This window comes from Tribolium madens, unplaced genomic scaffold (assembly GCF_015345945.1).
Source record: "Tribolium madens isolate multiple individuals breed KSU strain unplaced genomic scaffold, Tmad_KSU_1.1 Scaffold_91;HRSCAF=231;Tcas5.2_LG7, whole genome shotgun sequence".
NCBI lineage: Eukaryota > Metazoa > Arthropoda > Insecta > Coleoptera > Tenebrionidae > Tribolium > Tribolium madens.
In genome coordinates, this window is record NW_025401063.1 from 16,022,123 (window position 1) to 16,045,826 (window position 23,704).

At 28.9% G+C, this 23,704-nt stretch overlaps 1 protein-coding gene across 7 annotated transcripts; it reads right to left on the reverse strand.

Annotated features, from left to right (window-relative positions):
* LOC123011557 (AMP deaminase 2) lies at positions 1 to 23,428 on the reverse strand. 7 transcript variants are annotated; one of them, XM_044409051.1, is made up of 9 exons: positions 23,066 to 23,428; positions 13,470 to 13,620; positions 9,953 to 10,088; positions 9,676 to 9,847; positions 5,055 to 5,171; positions 2,235 to 2,448; positions 1,895 to 2,180; positions 1,492 to 1,841; positions 1 to 1,439 (listed from the first exon to the last, which is right to left on the reverse strand). In XM_044409051.1, exons 1-9 carry the CDS (start codon positions 23,172 to 23,174, stop codon positions 575 to 577), a joined length of 2,400 nt encoding a protein of 799 aa, XP_044264986.1. In that variant the 5' UTR covers positions 23,175 to 23,428; the 3' UTR covers positions 1 to 574. The 7 variants fall into 7 exon arrangements, with proteins under 7 accessions (XP_044264986.1, XP_044264987.1, XP_044264989.1 ...); XM_044409052.1 differs by having other exon boundaries at positions 1,910 to 2,180; positions 23,066 to 23,424; XM_044409054.1 differs by lacking the exon at positions 23,066 to 23,428 and adding an exon at positions 18,557 to 18,676.
* Positions 23,429 to 23,704: the final 276 nt, after the last annotated feature.

Below are 23,704 nucleotides of genomic sequence, written 5' to 3' on the forward strand. Positions count from 1 at the left end.
ATTGCTTCGATAACTTTATTCTCATTTTAGAATACAATATAATCGGTTATACATTTAACAACAGGGCACAAATTCTAAGTTATTGGTCATTTTAAATTATTTGGCTTTTTATTTAATAATCTTCAAGTCAGTCAATAATGGATGGCTAAAGATATACGATTAAACAGCCAAAATGCAGAATTTTACTCTACGTGCAATTAAATTTGAATTGTTATAATTACGCATATTAATAAGACTTATTAAAATAATACTTAATTACTACAAACATAATAAGAAGACTTATTCCATTCCATTTCAAGGACAGGAAATAAAATTTCGGCGAGAATTAACAATGATTTTAATTAATAACATCGACTAGTGTCAGCAAAACAATCACTTGTTAAACTCTTTATAAAAATATAAGAAACTGTTATACTCATAAGGCGTATCTTCATCACAACTCGAAATTTTATTACTAGGGCCTCATCCCGGACCCTATTAACAACTTTTTCTACTTACAAGAAACATTATTAAATATTAAAAATAATTTATAAAATATAAAAACTTAACCGAAAACTAATTTAAAACAATTCATTCAATCAGAATTTGGTTCCGGCTGAGCTTTAAAAATATTCGACAGTTCATCAATCAAGGTCTCGTACCTAAATGCAACCCTTATATCCGGTACATTGGTCCTGGCGATATCATTTCCGGCCACCCCCTCCTTGGTGTAATTCGGCCCTAGCCAGTATTGCTTGACCTTGTGCGAAAAACCTGACATTAACACACTATTCCGTGCCAATTCGCACATATCGCAACTGGAGAGTTTCCACACTTGTGCCGCAATACTATACTCCTCCATGAGGGGCTCTTTAGTAAAGTGAAACTGCAACGGATCATCGGTCGACAACGACACCACCAAACCCCGTGATAAATACTCCGGGAGTGGATTCCGGTGATAATTCAAAAACAGACTATTATTCGACAATGGACTCATCGCAATCCCGATTTGGGCCAAGTAGTACAAATATTGCAAAACCGGAACTTTCCGGAGCAACAATCCGTGGGAAATATTCTCGGATAGCATGTACCCACATACCAAGTGTTGCACAGGACCGGCTTCGCCACAATGGGGGCGCAGGACAAAAGTCGGGAGCCCTTTCTCGGCCCGGAAGTGGTTTAATACCGCCATATTGGCGTACATATAGTATTGGTAGTAGGCGTAGTTGGGGTTTTCGTCATCATGCCAGTTTTCAGGCTTTGGAAGGTCCTTATCGAAAAGTGGGTTTTTTTCAGGTTTGCTTTCATCATCGACTGAATCAAAACCTATGACATATTCCAGAAAACGGTGCAATTCCGGGTGGGAACTTGGACGAGCTGTTACTTCGAGTAGAGGGAGGAAAATATTATCGATGACTTGTTGGAAGTTTTGGAGGAGTTTGTTTAACTTAAAAATGTCGCTAGGGGAAAAATTCGGTTACAAAATTCGGGCTTTGAATTTAAAATACTTACAAAAGTCGTGGAACTTGGATTAACCAACGAACATTGTCCGAGTAAACATTTGAATCAATAGCCCATTTGGCTAATTTGTCCCATTCATCCCTACTTTTACCATAGATGCTCAAACGGAGCTCAGCATTTTGATATTTCGATTCCTCCAAATCGCTACAAACTTCTTTAATAATCCTAGCGTAATATTTCCCGTTTAGATAATTGTCAGTTTTCAGAAACACTTCCCTGAGTCGACTTTCACCAATTGGATTATATTTTGCATTGAATTTGTCGAATCGGTGAAAAGTATTTCGATCAGCATGAACGTCAAGCATGTCCACAGTTAAATCATATGTAGTCAAGTTCATGGACTAGAAATTTCATTCGATTAGAGAATTATCTAATTGACATTATCTTAATTAACATTTTTAATTAATACCTGAAACACTTCCTTCAAGGACATTGGTTTGCCATTAGTCACCGTCACAATCTCATCAGCGTGATTTTTCAACGTCTTTTTTATAAAACGTAGCAAATGTTTTTGGTTCATACAAGACGCGGCATGGATATGAGTATCGACTTTTCTTATATTGTAAAAATCTCTATGAGGCACCGCTTTTTGCGATGCTAACTCTCTTAATTCATTCAAAAGTACATGCAATTGAAATTTGGAAGATAAATAACTCAAACGGCGATAACAAAATGATTTTCTAAAAAAGAAAAATCATGTAATTTAATATTTTGTGAAAATTTGATTGGCTCACAATGGTCCATCTGCGATCATGTTACACATCGTAGTCATATCAGCGGAAAAAGTTGCAATGTCTGGATATGGATAATCGCAAGTTTTTCCATTTTGAAGATCTTCTTCGTTGAGATAAACTTCATAAACGCCATTTTTCGACTTGAATACGTGAGTAGTGTCAGGGATGTTTCGGGGTTCCCAGGGGTGGTGGGTTGGCGGGTGAATGCCATGTTCTGTTTTAATAATAATAAAACTATTTACACAAAATAATTTAGGATTTGCTAGGATTAGTATGGTAGAGTCATTAAAACAAGCAAAATCCTTGTTTAAGATTCGATAAAATTAATTTTTGGAGTGAAGTAGTGGAAGTGTAATTTCTAACTAGGAATACAATACGATTCAAAAAATATTAAAAAAATTTTGGAATCATATAATTACTATAATTTACTATTTACAATCTACAGTGTTTTGAAAAAAGCTAAAGTGCATTTTTTGTACGTGTAATGTCCTAAAATTACGGTTTCAAAAAACATTGTGAAACTAAATTAAAATAATCAAGTGCTTTTTCGACTAAATTTTTGAATCAAGTATGAAAATTGCTGTTTACCTACATCAGAGTTGAAGAATATGTCACTACCCCGAGGGCTCAAATTGGACAATTCTAACCGATAATGTTTTTCATCAAATGTCAAAAACTAATTTGGTTTTTTTAAGCAAACAAAATACAGGCCGTTCCGACTAAACCCCACATTTGAGGTATTGGGACAATAACAATGATATTTATCTAAAATTTTAATCGTGTAGATCCTGCTAAATGAAAATATTTTCAAGATGGAAATGGGTATTAACTTCGTTATTTTAAATAGAAAGTTATGTTTTTTATTGCGTTTTTGGATTACCAAGTGATTTTGAGAGAGTTTTTATTAGCCTTCCCTATACCTAAGTTTAACCGTTTTCGAAATATTTAGACCTTTTTAATTTTTTTTAGATCTGAATCTTGCTAATCAAAAATCGATAACTCTGCCATTTTTTATGAATATTGAAACCGTATTTAGGTATATATTGAGAGAGAAAAGTTAGATCTTTCCTTTGATGTATTCATAATTAGAGAAATAATTTACAAACCAACAAAATGTAAAGTTACGTTTAGGAAACTTCAAATACCCGTAATTTTTCAAATGGAACCCCCAATTTTTTCTTCACTAAATGAAAGATAAATTTAATTCTGCATCAATCTGTAAATAATCAAAATTATGATTATTGACAACGTATATCTTAAGTGATTCTTTCTTTAAAATTAAAAAATAAATGAAAAACAAAAAATTCACAAAAAAAAGTTTGAGAAGAAAAAAAACATGTTTCTTAAGCCCCAAAATGGAACGTTTATTTTTTACGAGACATGAAATGAAAATCTTAAACAAGGTATAAATTTTGGAGGTTTGTTAATTATTTTTCCAATTATAAGAAAAGAGCTAACCCTTCTTTTTCATATGCCCAAATACGATTTCAAAATAATTAAAAATAGTAGAGTTATCAATATTTGGAGAGGAAGGTGCAAATTAAAAAAAAATCAAAAAAGTCTAAACATTTCAAAAACAGTTAAATTTAGGTATAGGAAAGTCTAATAAAAACTCTCTCAAAATCACTTGAGTAATCCAAAAACGCAATAAAAAACATAACTTTCTATTTAAAATAACGAAGTTAATACCTATTTCCGGTGTAACCGGAAGTGCTGCTACCTTGAAAATATTTTCATTGGACAGGATCTAAACTATAATAAATTTTTTTGATAAATATCACTGTTAGAACTCCAAATACTTCTAATGTGAAAAATTCTAAGAGAAAAATTTCAAGTAAGATAAGATACCAGGAACATGGAAAAAATGTTCAAAAAACTTTGACATTTATTTTTTGACATTTGACATTTTTTATTTAGTAAAGGTACAAAAATTTTGTCAATAAAAGCCACAAATAACACCTCTTGCCTATAGCAAAAAAACTTGGAAAATTATTTTTCCAACAGAAATAAATAAAGTCAAAGTGTAAAATTTAAACTCTCATAACTTCGAAATGTTTATAGATATTTGTTTTTTTAATTTTTTCCATGTTCCTGGTAACTTACCTTATGTCATTTTTCTCTAGGGCGCGAGTTCTGGCGCAGCCTGTATAGAATAAAAATCGCATAATCCAAAAATCTTTTTTTTTTATTTCACTCAAACTTTCCTCATTTTCAAAAAAAGAAAATCAGGGGTAAAAATAAAAGCCAAAGAATGAAACTTTGACATTTATTGCGTTCATTCAAAAAAATATAAACTGAAAATAAATACGTTAGAAAACTTGTTCATATCTATGGTAAATTCATTATTTTTTTTATTTATATTGATTTTTACTTCAAAGTTAAAGATAGTGTATTTTTTTCTGGTGAGACCTTATTTCAACATCAAAATTATGATTATTGACAACGCATATCTTAAGTGATTCTTTCTTTAAAATTAAAATATAAATGAAAAACAAAAAAATGTACAAAAAAAAAAGTTTGAGAAGAAAAAAAAAACATGTTTCTTAAGCCCCAAAACGGGACGTTTATTTTTTACGAGACATAAAATAAAAATCTTAAACAAGGTATAAATTAAAAAACCAAACAACATATAAATTAAATATTAAAAATATTATGATATCTGATAGTCAATAAAATAGATGAACGTTAATTGAAAACACCGTTCTAGCATTTCACCGTGTTGTCAATAATTATAAAAATGCGACAACTATAAAACTACCTGTTCTGTAGGGTGGTGCACTTTGTAAAAATGTATGTTACTGCTTTATTTACAAAATTTACCTTGCTGCACCCCATCATTTAAAATACAATCGAGAACAGCGTCGGTCATCGACTCAGTCATACACAAATCAGCTGAAGATCTTGACGTTGTTGCTGTCGAAGAAGCAGCACTTTCGGCTACAGTACATGCAAATTTTATTTAAAAAAAAAATCCTCGAAACTCAAAATTTCATTGCAATTACTCAAATTGGAGTTTCGCAATCGAGAAAACAATAAGAAAAACTCAGAAATTGACCACACGTGTGGGCGACAAAAAAGTCATGTTGTGACAACTTGACAAATTTTGTTCATTTTGTTCGTCTCAGTGAGACAAATCAAAAAAAAAAAAATTAAAAATCCACACACTTTCAACAAAATATTTTTTTTCTAATTTAATTGAATATAAAATACTTTAACTTTAAAAAATCATTACTCAATAACTATTAGGCGGCCGATTTCCTTCAAATAAAGACCATTCTAAAGGGATGGACTTGCCCTTTAGAATGATATCCAATTTGAAATTGAATATTGGCAAACTTTTCTTTGAACAGTGTTTGAAGAAATTCGAAGTAAATCGAAATAATCTAAGAAAAACCATACGAGTAATTTTTTTTCTTTGTCACCATCGTGTAGAGCATCTTTTTATTAGTCAGAATCCAAATTTTTAAAATAATATACCGAGAAGTTTTTAAGATATGATTTTTTGAAGTTAAGGTTTGCTGTTCAGGTATTGCTCCTTATAGGAGAAATGCATGTTAATCTTACTTAAAATTGCATTTTTATAAAAGTATTTGTTTTAAAACTCTTCTTTTGCTTAAAAATGGTCAATTGCACCTTCTTTGTTCTAATTAGAATAAACAAAAACTGTTTGTTTATTACTTAAAACAAATAAAGACTACCTGCGTATTAATTTAAGCAAATAAAGAGTTTTTTTGTTCTAAAAATGATCACTCAGTATTGAGCAAAAAGGATCTAGAACTTTAAAACAGTAGCTTTACCTAACCGCAGTTGTAATAAAAATGTTTTTGCATTTAGCCTCAACATTTCTTTTAAGTAAATCTTGTTATGGGATTTTATTTCATTAATAATGATTATTATAATTAAGGGTGTGTAAAATATGTCATACGGTGTGTTACACTAAAACGAGCAAATTTGTAACTTTAAAACGTCATTATTCTGTCTCAATGGAAAGAAAAGTAAATTTTCTCTTACTTCTGGGATTTTTTTCTGCTTTTTAAGTTTCATGACAATGGCGGTTTTAATTTTTTGACAAAAATGTAACTTTGACAATTAATTAATTATTGTAACCGGTATTAGCTGCAAAACAATAAAATGCTGCAAAGATTTGTTGCTCTCATTATAACTGAATATTAATTGTTTTTCAACACTTTTAATTGGGATTCACTACTTCAACGAATTGTAAATTAGTTTTACTACTTCCCGTTCATTTATACAGTTGATAATGAATAGAACTGACATTTATAGAATAGACATTTTATTGATTATTTTTGTTGTTTTCATTTTGGTTCTTACAATCCCGAACCTAAACATTAGTTGGTATTTCTGTGAACTATAATAAATAAGGCTCGGATTATATGCAAAATGCATATTTGTTAGAGATTATTCCAAATGTGGTGGCGAACTGACAGTGACAAAAAAGACACTTGGAGTGCGCCCACTTGGTTAAGATAAAAGAATACTTACTTTTTTTTCTCTAAAAATTTTGAAAACAAAGATTGTTAGGAATATCATTTTTGAAAATTCTTTTCATGCGTTAACAATTTAATAATTTGTTCATCATTCTTCATCTTATGTATGAGTACCTACTTATTATATTTTTTTAAAGAATAACAGTGGTTTTGAAGTACTATTTCATACAACGCCTATGAACAATATTTTTTTTAATAGTAAACATATGTTTAGCGTCAAAATTCAGTCCTTTTTGACAACGTCAGTTCGCCACCAGATTTGGAATAAGTTCTATTAAGAGGTATATCAACAAAATTGTAAGTTTTCCATGTATATCTAATGTTTTTTTATTAAAATAAGCCAATTAAAAAATGCATATTTTGCATTGTTTGGCAACTTCGTGCATATTTTAGGAAATAATGCATATTTGTGCATATTTTCTTCAAATCGCAAATTTTCAATTATAAATTTTAGTTCAAGTTAAAAATTGACGAGTTTAAGAAAAATGATCCGATTACAAAATATGTTAAAGAGAAAACAACCAGTAATTTGTAAGCCGAACTTAAAGAATTAGTATCCTGCTGAGTTTTTCCTTTTTCAATTGATTTTATACATGGTGAATATGAAGTTTAAAACCAAACGGTTTTTTTTTAATTATTTACCTCTGGAAAATAATAATTAATATAAAATAAAGTAATATAAAATATCTGATCGTATTTTCAAAATAAAATTTTGTTTTGATTTGAGTTATGCGATTTTTTTGTCAAAATTCTAATTTATGTATTTTTTTAAATTGATAAAAAGTAGATAGTCTTCAACACAGTTGTTTTTGGGAGAGTATAGAAAACATTTTTTTTTAGTGGGTTGCCATTTAAAAAAAATAAAATTTTTGTAGAACTCAAAAACAAAAACAAAAAATTCGAAAAATTTTATTTTTGATAAAACATTTAATTCATCATCAATAGTTTTTAAAAAAATAAATAGTTTAAGCAAAAAATGTTTGGTTCCATGCTTTTTATTCACCTGGTATAAAAGGAATATATCCTTCATCGTGTGCGTTTCAAGATTACGAAAATACAAACTTTATTGTATTCGAGGATAAAAATGTATTCCAACTTTGATTTTTTATTGTTAAAAGTTTTGCATATCGATGCATATTTGGCATATATTTGAGCATAATTCTTAATATTTTGTGCATATTTTTGTGAAAATACGTGCATATATATGCGCATATTTTACGAATTTTTCGTGCATATAATCCGAGCCTTAATAATAAAGCTTCAAAGCGATCCTTCCTAGAATTATATTTAAATTATTTCAACTAGACTGGCCAAATTTTCAACCCAAAGTTTGCGAACGAAATTTAAAATAAAAAAATTGGCGCAGCACCTTAATAACGTTTGAGACCATTTCCACTATTCACCAATTTGCCAAAATTTGGTGGACTACTTCATGGACGACTTCATCAATGTTTAGCCAACAATGGATGTGATACACATTACTGATATTAATTAGTGATTACGATAAATAAAATATTTGTAAAATCTATAATTTTTGCCTTTTGTTGAAATAAATAAAATTAATTATTTAAATTTAAAACAATTTTTGTCTTTAATTATAATAATCATTAATAATATAATATCTCATGCTTTGAAGTGTTATTATTTTTCATAAATGAGAGCGACAAATCTTTTCAGAATGTTATTCTGTCGATAATAACAATTATAATAATTAAATAATTAATTGCCAAAGTTACAATTCTGTCAAAAAAATAAAACCGCCATTATGGTGGGATTTAAAATGCAGAGAAAAATCCCAAAATCAAGAAAAAAATTACTTTTCTTTTCAGAATAATGAGGTTTTAAAATTACAAATTTGCTCGTTTCAGTATAACACACTTTACACACGTTTAATTGTAACAACTATCATTAATGAAATAATATCACCTAACAAGATTTACTTAAAAGAAATGTTGAGGCTAAATGCAAATGCATTTTTATTACTTTCCCCTCGCATTAGGTAGGAGGACCCAAATAATGAGGGTCGGTTTATGGACACGTCATTTTCAACTTTTCTGAGTGTACAAACAAAATAAATCAGGTGACTTATTGCATTTAACATCACTCGAAAGCATTTGTTCAGAACATTTTCAAAAAAAGTGAAAAAAGTGAAGTCGAAATCTGAATGGAAAGTGATTTGATTTCAAAAAGATTTGCCCTTATATTTAAGACTCGTGTCTTAAACTTCTAGATTCTCTTTGCTCAATGATCAGTGGTCATTTTTACAAAAAAAAAACTCTTTATTTGCTTTAATTAGTACGCAGGTACTTTTTGTTTGTTTTAAGTAAACAAACAGTTTTTGTATATTGTAATTAGTACAAAGAAGATGCAATTGACCATTTTTAAGCAAAAGAAGAGTCTTAAAACAAATACTTGCATAAAAATGCAATTTTAAATAAGATTAACATGCATTTCTCCTATATGGAGCAATGCTTGATTAGCAAACCTTAACTTCAAAAAATCATATCTTAAAAACTTTTCGGTATATTATTTTAAAAATTTGGATTCTTACTAATAAAAAGATGCTCTACACGATGGTTACGAAGAAAAAAAATACTTGTAGGGTTTTTCTTAGATAACTTAGATTTACTTCGAACTTGCATATTGATTCAATTTCAAATTTCATATCATTCTAAAGGGCAAGGCCATCCCTTTAGAATGGTCTTTATTTGAAGGAAATAGGCCTAATAGTAATTGAGTAATGATTTTTTAAATTTAAAGTATTTGAAATTCATTTAAATTAGAAAAAAATTATTTTTGTTGAAAGTGTGTGGACTTTTTAAATTTTTTTTAGTGCATTTGATTTGTCTCACTGAGACGAACAAAATGAACAAAATTTGTCAAGTTGTCACGACATGACTTTTTTTTGTCGCCCTGTGTTATCAATTAATTACCTTCTATTGTTTGTTTTTCGTCGTGTTGTTGTTGCTGTTGTTTGTTATGAGGATCGAGAAACCGGGCCGCAGTCGCCGAGAAGCTCTGATGCGAGAGTTTCATATAACGTTTGCGAATCTGTAAGGCTTGAACAATGAGACGGGAAGCCCTTTCCAAATCCTCCAATGGAACCTTTAAAAACACCCAAAAATCGCAAAATTCACACACATTTTTATAGATCGGTGAAACCTTTCAAGGGTTTGACTCAAGGTTGAGACAGTTGTGAAAATTACTCACCCCACTGGTGTCTTCCCCCGAAATTGACACCCTCTGGAAATGCGGGACATATAAATCTTGTTCATCTAATGTTGGATAACATTGCTCTTCTCCGGGGACCGAAGGCTCGTAATGACTACGTCTATCACTCAAAACTCTGTAATAGTAACATTAATTTTAATTTAATGCCCCTAAATTACTCCTACTGGTAGTAAGGCTCGAATCTACGACATTCTGAAGCGGGCCCAAACATTGAAGGGTCACAATTATTTTATCAAGGGCTTGATGACGAGTGGAAACAACCACACCTCAACACCGGACATAACGAACTAATCTAAAGTGTGACAAGTAGAACACATCAACCAATAATAACCCTCGCCCCTTATATTCATTGAAAAAGACGGAAAAAAAATGGTTTTGCAAAATTTGGACTAAGGGCTTTTCGTTTGTTTGGTGGTAATGAGTTTACTTAAATGAATGGTTTTAATTTTCTAATGAAGTATATTGGGAAAAGTGAATTATGGCAATGCAAACAATCCTAGACAAACACTTTTCATTTACCGTCTTTGGAGAAAATATAGGTAATTGCGGAAAAACACGCATTTGCTAGGTTTAGGTATAATTAAAGTGCAAGTTATATTTCTTCATTATTTTACGATACTGATAAACTGCAAGATGAGGTTGTTTTCCAACATCTCATATTTAATTTAAATTAATTTAAAACATTCAATATGTTTGTTTAATTAAAAAAAAATATTAATACACACAGTCTTGAGAAATCGAGTCCCAGACAAAATGGATGTTTAAAAAGATCCTATCTATAAAATTTCGAAATTATAACTAAGTGCATGACCTAAAATTATTTTCATCCATACACCATGTTCCAAAAATAAGTTACGATACAAACTTGTGTTTTTAAATGAAACACATTTTTGGATGAAGGTCTTTATGACAATGTTTTTACGCTAAACTTTTATTAGTCGATTTTGCTTAGTTTTAAAAATAAGACGTTTTTTTGACGAAAACATGCATCACTTTTTAAAAATTTATTACACAAAAACAAAGACAGCTAGAACAAATTTTTTCCTACTTCTGCAAAGAGGAAAGTACAGAATTTAAAGCAGTAGCAATTTTTTAGTGTTTTGTATTTGTAAATATTAAAAAATGGAGAAGTTTGTTAAAAGTTAAATAACTTAAAAAAAATTTATGGAACACTCTATTTTTTATTTTGGCATATATTGATTGATAAATTGTCTATCTAAAAAATAAACTTTTAATGTTTAGAATTGATAAATGAAAAGATATTTAAGGGATCCGTTGATTTATCCAGAGATTGTAAAAGTCGTTATAAATACTGAAATTCGAATTATTTTATTGCAAAAATAAAGAATAATGGATTCAGTTTAACACAAATGTGATTATTAAGTAATATTTCTTCCATCTCTTGTGCAACTATGCACTTTTTGGCTACTGAAACAATAGTAATTATTATTTTAAATGTTAACGTTAAATATCTTTTTAGTTATTGATTATAAACACATAAAATTCACATTTTTTTTCAATGCTCATAAAAGATCGTGTAATAAAAAATAGCGTATAAGCGCCTTTAAAACACTTACGCGTGTTTTAAAGGCTTACTTATAAACTAGTACAGAGTGGTTATAAATGATTTTCATCTAGCCAGCTGTCAATTTTCCATGTAAAATAAAAAATGCCGCTTTACGAAAATAGGGGCACCTACTTGTTTTAACTCAAAATTAAAAAATCGTCGTTTACTAAGCGTCCACTTCGAAAATAGACTTCAATTATAAACTTGTTTTCTTCCAAAGTATACATCATTATCAATTATTATTGGAAATTAGTTGAAACAATAAAAGTTTAATTAACAACCATTTATTATTAATTAATAAGTGACACTAATGACAGAACTAGAGCTTTCAAAAAAGTAGAGCGGCACAAATAAAGTTACATCCAAAAAAATTCCAAAGCTGGCTAGATGAAAATCATTTATAACCACTCTGTATTATAATATACTATTATATGTCCCTGGTCTATTCTATGTCCCTTCTTGGCATTTTTTTCTGGGGTGCGAGTTGTAAAACATCATATATTAATTAATTATACAAAAGTATACACAGTAATGGATTAACAACTCCTGTCACAAAGTACATATGTGAATTAAAATCAATTAAAAACTGACATAAATTAAACGAAACTTATTGAAATACTTAGAGCATAACAATAATATTGTTTTCCTCTCGATTTACAAAAATATACAAAGTGAACCACGTTTCATCCGCAATTCAGAAAACACAAAAAAAATATTTTCAACAAAAACCTTGCCTAGTTTTTATATCGACAAAATCAATACACAGTATGTCCCCGGATTGAGTTTACAAGAGAAAAAATTTTTTTTTTGATTCTACGCCAAAACTGCAAAAGAAAAACATTTTTTGCTTCACCTAAAACGAGCAAATCTGTATTTAAAACTTAACTATTCTGATTCATGAAAAGAAAAGTTAATTTGTCTCTTGATTTTTCTCTGCTTTTTTTATTTATTTGAAAACTATAAGTCACTTTGACAATTAATTTATTAATTAAATAATGATAGTTCTTGTTAAAAATGACTTTATATTTTTTATCTTAAAGTTGTTTATTAGAGTTGATATTTATTAAAATTAAACATTTTTGTTATTTAACTTGTGTAAACTCATTTGTCAAACTGACATCATTGTCCAAAATTAAGAGAAAAATAAACTTTTCTTTTCACTGAATCAGAATAATGAAGTTTTAATTACAGATTTGCTCGTTTCACATAAAGCAAAAAATGTTTTTTCTCTTCAGTTTTGGCGTAAAATCAAAGATAATTTTTTTCCTCTTGGAAACTCAATCCGGCGACATACTGTAGGTGTGTAGAAAATGCAAAAACATGTTTCAATTTAAATTAAATTAATTTTTTATTATTCATCGTGAATTTCAGTCAAATTTATGCTTTGCTAAGTTGGAGTGGTAATAAATTTTGCACAGCCTCAGCGGTTGGTTTAAAATCCAGGATTAGAATAGGAAAAAAATACGTGTCAAATATATTTGTAATCGAAAATAGTCTTGAGTCTGGAGGATTCTTCCAGCTACACCAATCCCGAAACGTCAGCAGTTTTAGGACAAATAGGTAATAAATTTTGAGAATTTTTCATACTTTTTGGAAGAATTTTTTACGTTTCTATCATAAAATATGTTAAAATGCTAATTAAAAATAAACGACAAAGATTTAACTAGAAATTTTGATATCCAAAAACACCATCGGCAAAAAATCGTAGAAACTGGACAAAATGTACTGTTTAACGATTTTTTACAATTAGTTTAATTAGAAAAAGTTGATTTATTATTATTTTCTGAAAGGAAAAAGAATTTTTGTATAGCAAGTGTATGGACAATAATTTCATTAAGTGTGAAGAAAATGTGCCAACCTTTAGACTCGGACGTTGGAGAACTTTGTTCTCACCCTTACATAATAACAAAAATATAATTTAAAACTCACTTCACATTCAGCTGCCTCTGAATGGCCAATTTCTTCTCGATTTGTTCGATTGGAAACTGTGGGACTTCATATGGGGCTGAAAGTTCATTAGGAAGTTCTTGTTGATTTCCGCTGAATTGCGAATTGCCCAAAAATGATGGGCTTTCATTGCCTGAAAAATCAATCAATATTGAACAAGTTTACACGTGTCAAGTAAATAAATGATTTACGAAAATAAGTTCACTTGAGTTAGGTCATTGTCATGGGTTTAGGTGCCAAAATATTTGAAAAGGTGAACAATTCTAGAAAGACATTTGTTTACTCTGTTTCTAATTTTGTTTCGCGTTTCATTTTTTAAATCTTTGAACTCTTTGTTCTAAAAATAGTCTTATCTTTTTCAATGGTACTGAGTATGTAACAGCTGTTTAATTACAAATAAAAAATTATGTACGAATTTAAATAAAAATTTTAAACATGAATACCAGATTTTGAACCACTTTTTTTGCTCTTGTTATCTTCGCTTTTCAAACTATCATTAGCACTAGAACACGAGTTAAAGAACATAATTCTGAACCAATCAACACCACTGATGAGCTAACTACTGAGAACTGTTGCAATATTTAACGAAATTATATGAAAACAGATCTTGTCTTATCGTCAATAATAACACTTTTAACATTACTACACAGTAGTAAATTCCGTTACAATTTTCAAACACTAATTGTAACTAATTAGTAAAACTCGAATTGATAATGACTTGCTAAAATTCCCTCCTAGCTGAAATAGAAATTTCTTTTTTAGTAGAAAACTGGGGGGAAATTTATGAGTCATAGTAAACAGTGATATGTCTAAATTATAAATAGGCGAAGAGGGGTATTTTCGGCAAAACATTTGCGTTTAATTTATTTCTTGTTTTGAGAAGTTTTGGCTATAAGTCAACGATGTTTCAGTACACGCAAATTTTCGAATCCTTGATTTTGTAGTTTGTTTAATTAGAAAACATTACTGGATAATTACACTAGCCAACAAACATTTTGTGACAGAAGAAACCAGTTATTTTTTGTTCAATCCTATGTAGAAAATTCTATAGCACGTCAGATTTTAAAGTTAGGCATTTTAAGCTTTTGCTTTTGCAAAAAACTCATCTACAACAGATTTATGTTAGAATCTTATACATCTTTCAACATTGTTCTTGTTTAGTGAATAAATTAATTTCTTTCGTCGTCTATTTAATTAATTTCTATTTAAAATGAACAATTTTTACGATAAAATCTGAGAAAACTAGGTATTTTCTTGTAACTTGAAATCTGTACGTGATGGAGAATTTTTCTTATGAAATTCGTAATTAGGGATGTTAATGTACCCTGATACACGTGTCAATAGATCAATCACATTAAAAAAAAAATGTTGGGTAGTGTTATTGTACCGGGTGGGGCATCCGTTACGCCCAAAAAGAAAATCCCCACTTCTAATTAAATAAAATTGTTGAATTTTTTCACACTTATTTGGGCATTAGTAAGGTATATTCTCTAATTTTTTGGTAATTTTTCATTCACAAACAAAGCCAAAATAAAAATAAAAAGTAATTTTCTCCCAAAAAATTTAATTCTAGTTTTTATACTGACCTACGCAGATTCACTTCCTACAATTGTTTACAAAATCAGAAAAAAAATACCAATTAGATTTTGAATTAAACGAAATTTTCCATCTTAACTTTGAAAATCATTTTTATTTATGACATGCTACTTGTGCCATCGTAAATTTAGGTGACAATGGGGAACTGCAATTGGGGATTACAACAAAAAAGAACCTTTAAAGCGGTGGGCTACCAGTAAATGATTCTTTTGTTGGCAAATTATACCATTTTGTCATAAATCGCGGGTCTGGTTTGTGTTTAAATAAAAAAAGCGATTATTTGGCTAACCAAGTCAAAATTTAAAATTGTGATATCAAAGTTTGATTCGCTGACAGGTACAGATTCATTTAGTGTAAAAACTTTGTAGGTAAATTAACAGAAAGTATTCATAAAACACACAAAACTATTACGGACTCATTTATTATCCAAAAAAAAATAGAAAAATTCTCAAATTATATCCTATCAATAATTATATAGGTATATGAAATATCGCCAGTTTTAATTAATTTGAAGTCGCGATTTATCAAGTCCGCGTAACCGATGCCCCACCCGGTATACCAGAGGTAAATAAAATTCCAATCATTTTACATTGTAATTTATCAAAAAACATATTTCTCCTATTTAATTACAAAGGTAAATGACAAAATAAATTATTTAAATTTTTCAACAAGAGGTTCAAACAAGAACTCCTGGAATTATTGGAATTTGTAATGGAAAATTGTATAGAAAAATGTCATTACCTAAAAAAATACTTTTAATGGAGGTAGTATTTACTATATTAGGTCCATGTTTTTAAGCCTCTGAATTGTACTTTTTGTAATTCGCTTCCATTTTGATTCTTTAATATAAAAAACACCCCAAGCCATTTTTAAAGATATTTCTTAAAACAAAGTGGTACAGTTTAATGTTATCTACAGGGTATCCCAGCCAGTTGAAAAAGTCCATTAGTGACCTTTAATGGTGATATTAAAAAAAATTCTATAGGACATTGATAAATACTAATCTAGTGCATCACCTAAAATTATTTTCAACCATACAGCATGTCCCAAAAGTAAGTTACGTTACAAACTTATGGTTTTTTAAATGAAACACCGTATGTTTCTTTGCATTTTTGGATGTAGCCTTTCAAAACAATATTTTTATGCTAAACTTTTATTAGTCGATTTCGCTTAGTTTTATAAATAAGACGTTTTTTCTGACGAAAACATGCACTTTTTAAAAATTTATTACACAAAAACTAAGACAGCTAAAATAAAAATTTTTCTTACTTGAGCAATAAAGAAAATACAGAAATTAAAACTCTAGCCATTTTTTAGTGTTTTGCATTTGTAAAAAGTTTGTTAAAAGTTAAATAACTTAAAAAAATTAAATGGAACACCTTATTTTTTATTTTTACATCTAATAGATTGATAAATTGTCTATCTAAAAAAATAAACATTTAATGTCTAGAATTGATAAATAAAAAGATACTTAACATTCAATATTAATTATATAGCAACAATGCCTATCAATATCTGAGCATTGTGGATACTATGGCAACCATTTGTTGATTTATCCAGAGATTGTAAAAGTTATAAATACTGAAATTCGAATTATTTTATTGTAAAAATAAAGAATAATGGATTCAGTTTAACACAAATGTGATTATTAAGTGATATTTCTTCCATCTCTTGTGCAACTGTGCACTTTTTGGCTACTGAAACAATAGTTTTTTTTTTTTTTAATGTTTAACGTTAAATATCTTTTTAGTCATTGATTATAACACCTAAAAGTAAATACTTTTAGAAAGACAATTTAATAATCTTCTAAATGCAAAAACAATAAATAGGGTGTTCCATTAAAATTTTTTAAGTTATTGAACTTTTAACAAACGCCTTCATTTTTTTATCTTTGCAAATGCAACTCAATAAAAAAATGTTACAACCTTATAGCTTGTACCTTCTTCTTTGCGGTAGTAAAAAAATATTTTTAGATGTCTTAGTTTTTGTGTAATAAATTTTTAAAAAGTGCATGTTTTCGTCAAAAAAAACGTCTTATTTTTCAAACTAAGCAAAATCGACCAATAAAAGTTTAGCTTAAAAACATTGTCATAAAAATCCACATCCAAAAACACTAAAAAACATGATTTTTTATTTAAAAAAACACAAGTTTGTATTGTAACTTATTTTTGAGACACGCTGTATAGTTGAAAATAATTTTAGGCGATGGATTAGATTTGTATCTATCAATGTCCTATATATATATTTTTTAATTTTACCATTTAAAACTCACTAATAGAATTTTTCAAATCGCTAGAACACCCTGTATTGTTTAAAATCAATACTGCTTCTTGTTTCACCGAAACATCACTAAACTTTCGTTTTAGGCAATTTGAAAATAAATAGACTGAAAAAAAACTGTTTAATTTTGATCATAGAAGTATTGTAACGCTTTTAAAAGTCATGAAATTGGGGCGTTTTTTTTATAATCCAGCCTGTATTAAAAAAACGCGTGCGATGCGTTAATAGTCAAAAGACAACAATATCCCTAAATCGATTAAAGTAACAAGAAATTGTTTAAACACGGCATAAAGTGAGCAAATCACAAACATTAAATAAAAAACTCGTTTCATAAGACCTTGAAGAACTCATTCTTTAAAATAACTCGTGGTTCCACTCGTTTTTTAAATTTGAACTCGTGCTTCAAGACTGGTCTTATGAAACTTGTTTTCTAATATACTATTACTTGTCGAATTTTCCTAAGAACTTATTTTAGAAGATTGTAGCAAAATACAACACCTTATTTTATAAAAAAAAAAGTAAATCTTTCAGTTTACATACTTTGAAACCTTGAATATTTTTTATTCGATGGAAAATTAAGGACAGAAATTTTATTTCATGCAGCTACCTATCAAATTACCTCCGATAACATAATGATTACCTACCTACAGCCCCTACTAAATAAAAAACAAACACGCAAGGGCTTTATATTACGTATCTACATATTATAACTAAAAAAATTCCATAATGTATTGCTTTCAATCTAATCTAAGTATTAATTACATCGAAATAAGTGATTTTATTTTAGATTGCAATTGAGTTTATTTAACAAATACCTGATGCTGGTTTATCTTCATCCACAAACGAATTAACCCTTAAAAACGCCGGTGCATTAACCACCTGTAAATCGACCGAATTTCGGTAATTGACACCTCGAGAACACATTTTCGTTTCGTGCCTTTACAAGCGAACAATTCGATAAAAACTAAACCACGAACAGCCTGGCACATGTACAACCCAAAAATACGAACACAATTTTCCAACAATAAATTCTAACGACGAAAATAAACTAGGAAGAGTACTAGGCGCTGTACTAAGTAACAATTTTATTTTGTACGAAACGTTTTAGCACAATAAATTTTGCTCAAGGTTGTGATAATGGTTTAATTAGCACAATTGGTGTATTTAAATAATGCGATAAGGTTTATTCCTACCTTGGATAGAATTTGAACTACTGCTATGTGGAGAATCTGGAGAAGGAAAGCCTCTGGTACTCATTAAAACCCAGATTTTTTTTGTAAAGTAATGTATTACATTTCCAGGAAATTCAAGAACGAAACACTCAACTTTAACTTAAAAAACGATTAATTCAGATTCAGTATCGTGACAGTTTGAAAATTGTCATAAATGACAATTTAAATTACTAAAATACAGGGAGGATTAATCAACTGAAACTTGATATGAACTTCCTGTACTTCCGGTCCCCAGTAATCATTTTATGTGCTTCAACAGTTAAAAGACAAACCAATAAATTATTTGATACTAAATAGTCGATAAATATATTTGATAATGCAATCATTGTTTTAAAATAATATAAGTCAACAATTGTTAACAACAAGTAAATTAACACTTTTACAACAATATTTTACCTAAGTAAAATACAAATAAAAATAAAATGATAATAATTAAAAACAACTGAATATGAAGAATGTTGTAAAATTAACACAATTTTGACTTAAAGCTCTAACTCTACCAAACTTTAACAGTTTTTTTCTTAATCCTATAAAAAAGTCATTTGAAAAAAAGCAATTAGTGTAAGTCACAATTTTTCTCAAAATGATTTATGTGATTCAGAAGACATCACTGTATTGTTAATAATAATAGGCCCTTATTAGAAAATAAATAAATAAATAAAATAACAAATAAAAATTCTGTGGGGCAAAGGCTAGCCGAAGGCTACTCAACTCAACCCCAAATCTTAAATCCTTTAGTTGGAAATGTACCTAAGTTACCATGTATACAGGGTGATTTTGAAGTATGTGCAGTAGAACTCAAAAGAAGTCAAAACAACTCATCTTGCCCTATCCGAATTTTTGTAGTGTTTTTGAGATACAAAGGATGTTGTTCATCAAATAAATTTAAATTTGCGGCGTAACCTTGAACTTCACCAACTCATATTGTAAACAAATATGATCTCTGAGGTTAGTTCTTCAAAATCTATAACATTGTTTAAAAAAAAATAGTCAAAACTAGCAAAAACAGGCACAGTAAAAAGTGTCCTCATCTAAAAAATCATAAAAGGGTAAAAATTTTGAATCAATTTTTGTTGTTGAAGATATCACCCAATTTCAAGTACTCAAAATGTTCAAAATTCATTTATATTGCATTATTTTCAACGCCTCTATACAGGGTGTGCCAGAACTCGCGCCCCAGAGAAAAATGTCATATAAGGTAAGATACCAGGAACATGGAAATAATGTTAAAAAAATTTTATCTATAAAAATTTCGAAGTTATGAGGGTTTGACTCTATTTATTTCTGTTGGAAAAGTAGTTTTTAGTTTTGATGAGATATATAAGGTAAGTTTTGTTGAGTGGATTTGCGTCTAGAACAACTTGATCGATTATCCAATTTTTATTAACATAATTGTTGTTGTATCATTAGCTTAGTCATGAGATTTCCATAATTAAAAAAATAACTCCTGGTACACAAATCATACTTTTTGAACAATTTTCAACAACGGAAAAATAAAATCATTGCTAATTTTATATCAAAGTTATAATTGGATTTTAACTAAAAAACATCATTTCAGTAATTGAATATTGATTTCGAATCATTGTGTAATGTTTTTTTTTTATAAACTAATGATCAATTTTTACACAAATTCAACCATTTTCTAATTTTTGGGAAATCTTGAAATTGGAAATAATACCAAGAAATTATTCAAGGACAGACCCAAGAACCGGATAATAAGATTTGCTTATTACAAAGCTCTGTTTTAATTAGTCTTTGGTTGTCACATATAAAATTATCTGCTATTACATAAACGGCTTTTTTAAGTGTTTTGCGATTAAAAAAACATAAATAAATAGTTATTATTATTATTTTATTTATTAAATGATGTAAAAGTTAAGGATATTTCAATGATCAATCTCACTGAAAATATCACTAAGACGACTCAGCTTCTTTTTAAATTAAAACAAAAATAAATAATGCCTTTCACTTCATGAATATGTGATTGCTTGACAACTGAGACCAATTTTTCTAACCTGTACATTTTTAAACCATTTAAAACCATGTAAATATTTGCATAATTATTAAACTGCTCAAAATTATAAATCGGATATTAATCCATGAATTTTTTATTATTTTATCTTCTTATTAACTTTTCTTCATGTTATGTTCTTTATGTTAGTTGATTATTAATTTTTTATTTATTTTATTACAGGGTGCGCCAGAACTCGCACCTCAGAGAAAAATTTCAAGTAAGATATGGAAAATAAGACATGGAAAAAATGTTTAAAAAAAAATTATCTATAAAAATTTCGAAATTATGAGAGTTTAAATTTTGCATTTTGACTCTATTTATTCCTGTTGGAAAAATAATTTTCAAAGTTTTTTTGCTATAGGCTATTAAAAGAGGAAACAAGGAAGCTGTATGTTAAATTGTAACTCTGTTCAATGTTATTTGTGGCTTTTATTGGTAAAATTTTTGTCCGTTTACTAAATAACTGTAAAAAAACATATACACGATCATCAGTATCATTAAATAGATATAAAAAAATGTCAAATGTCAAAAAATAATCGTAAAATTTTTTGACAGATAGAATTTTTTAAACATTTTTTTCATGTTCCTGGTATCTTACCTTACTTGAAAATTTTCTCTGGGGCGCGAGTTCTGGCGCACCCCTGTATGTCAGAAACTATAAACATTCGGATAAGACAAGTTGAGTTATTTTTGCTTTTTTGAGCTTTACTATCGCCCGTTAAAATATTTGCACATATTTCAAAATCATTCTGTATACTTTAAAGTATCTTTTTTTATCAGTGGTGTTGTTGCACATTCTTTTTTATTGCATTTTCTGAATCTTTATTATTATAATTGACCCATGTTTTTGTTTATTTTTTTAAATCTTAGTACAAAAAAATATATTAAGAACTCGTAAAATGAAATAAATTCAAAACGCGCGCGTTTTATTTACTGTGAGGTAATAATCCAGATTTGCGCTCATTGGCTGTTTGAATGTCAGTAATGCAGATTGTAGATCTGTTTTAAGGTTATATTTTGGTGTTTATTTTAATATCTAAGTATACAATAATAGTTATGATGCAAAAAATGAGTACATTTAAACGTTTTGATTAAACATCCGCCATATTAATCCACTTGCCAGTGCTTTTGGGATTGTTACGTAGTAAAGCGGGAATTTATCTCTGGTTTAAATTCTACCACAAACTTAATAATCGAAATTATGGCATTTCAAACTTTTCCAAGTTAATTTTATTGATGGATCGCTTCTTTGTTTACAACGTATAAAAGTAAAAAAGAACACAAAAATTCCGATGGATGCACCCACCCTATTGTCGTTTCAACAAGAAATTACTCCTTAGGATTTAGGGATATTCGTGAATAGGTTGCCATAAATTTGGTTAGGTTAGTTTTTGGTGACAAATAAAAGATATCGCAACGAGTGTCAAAATTTAGGTTAAGTCACCAGGGATTGGTAATTTCTTGTTGACAAATCTGTATCAATAAAGATTTTGTTGTTCACCTTTGCAAGCTTTTTTTATACAACAAATTTTTAAAATGTGTCATTATCTAATTTTTCACATTACTTGACTTACATTGATTGGCTTCTGATCAGCTCTCCATATTATATTTTGTTCATTATTCCTAGAATTTATTAAAACAAAATTCTTTAAATTTTTCTATGATTAAATTTCATTCACCTTGATTTAATTTTTTTATGATCTTTACTTATCTGTATCTATTTTGAGCAAATATGTTTAAGTGTTTTATCTTCCTTTTTTCGATAGTCTTGGAAAAGTTATTAAGACAAACCAAAATTTTTTTCGAACAATTTTTTTGAAAATAAAATTCTTGACACATTAAAAAACGAGGTCATCAAAGAAAGTAGCCACTACAAAATAACATCAGCATTTTTAAGGTCGATTGTAAATATAAACAATAGCCACTCGTTACAATAAATAAGCATTTTATTTTTAGATATTTTGATGTTTCTTAAAAACAATATCTCGTAAAAATAAATCTCAACTCTAAAAAATGAGAACAAATCGATTATTCAAGGTCAAATTATAAGTGTTTTATTATAAATTACAATCAATGACTTTTCCAAATTATTTTTGCCAATTTTTACATTGTACAATTTGATCTAATTTGTTTAAAGATGTCTCAAATCTGTGATCTAATTATTCATATTTACATTTCTAATTATTTAAAAAATTAAATATGCGTAAAATTTATTCATTTGTTAGTTCCAGTCAATGAGTATTAATATTTTATGAATAAATGATCAGTACTGCACGTAATAAGTCGGTACTCATTAAATTCGAGCAAAACTATATTTTAAATCATAAATATTGTAATAATTGTAACTTTTCCTCTTACAAGAAATACAGTGTGATTAATTATTATCCGGTTATGGCCTAAAAGCCAATGTCTCAGTAAACATAACCTACACCTATCAAAATACTAATTATACCCACCTTCTCTTTGTTGAAGAATATCAGACTCAGTCTCCCCATCTCCAAAATCTGAATAAAAAGTCATAGAACACTTGGGTTTGCTCAAATTATTGGTGTACAAATCCGCCATAACTGGCACTAGAATCCCACTTCAACAGTCTTTTACTAATATAAAAAACCACGTCAGATGTATTAAAAAGAGCACACACTGTACGTGTTTGCATCGACACAAGTTCGTGGAGGAAATATTGATTTTGGCACCGCATAAGGACGCCTCCAGCAAACGCGCAGCGGAAGATTTTCACGATATGTGTGTGTACTTTCGATACGTCGGAATAGATAACTCATAAAGCAGAAATGATTAAATATTTTTTAAGCACATGTGTTGAGAAAACGTAGGTGGGCACTTATCTCGTTCAAATACTAAAAATAAACCCACTAAGTTTAAACAAATACGGCTTATTGAAATTAATTATTCGGGTGGGCATTGTAATTGTGCTTATTGTTACTCAATGACATACTTAATTACGATGGAAGATGTTGGTAATGGTATAATTTATCCATACCTGCATACCACATTCATTGCTTCTAATGAAAGGAAATGCAATTTATTTTTAGCGAGGGCTATTAATCAGACAGCGGTAATTTAATGAGTGAATA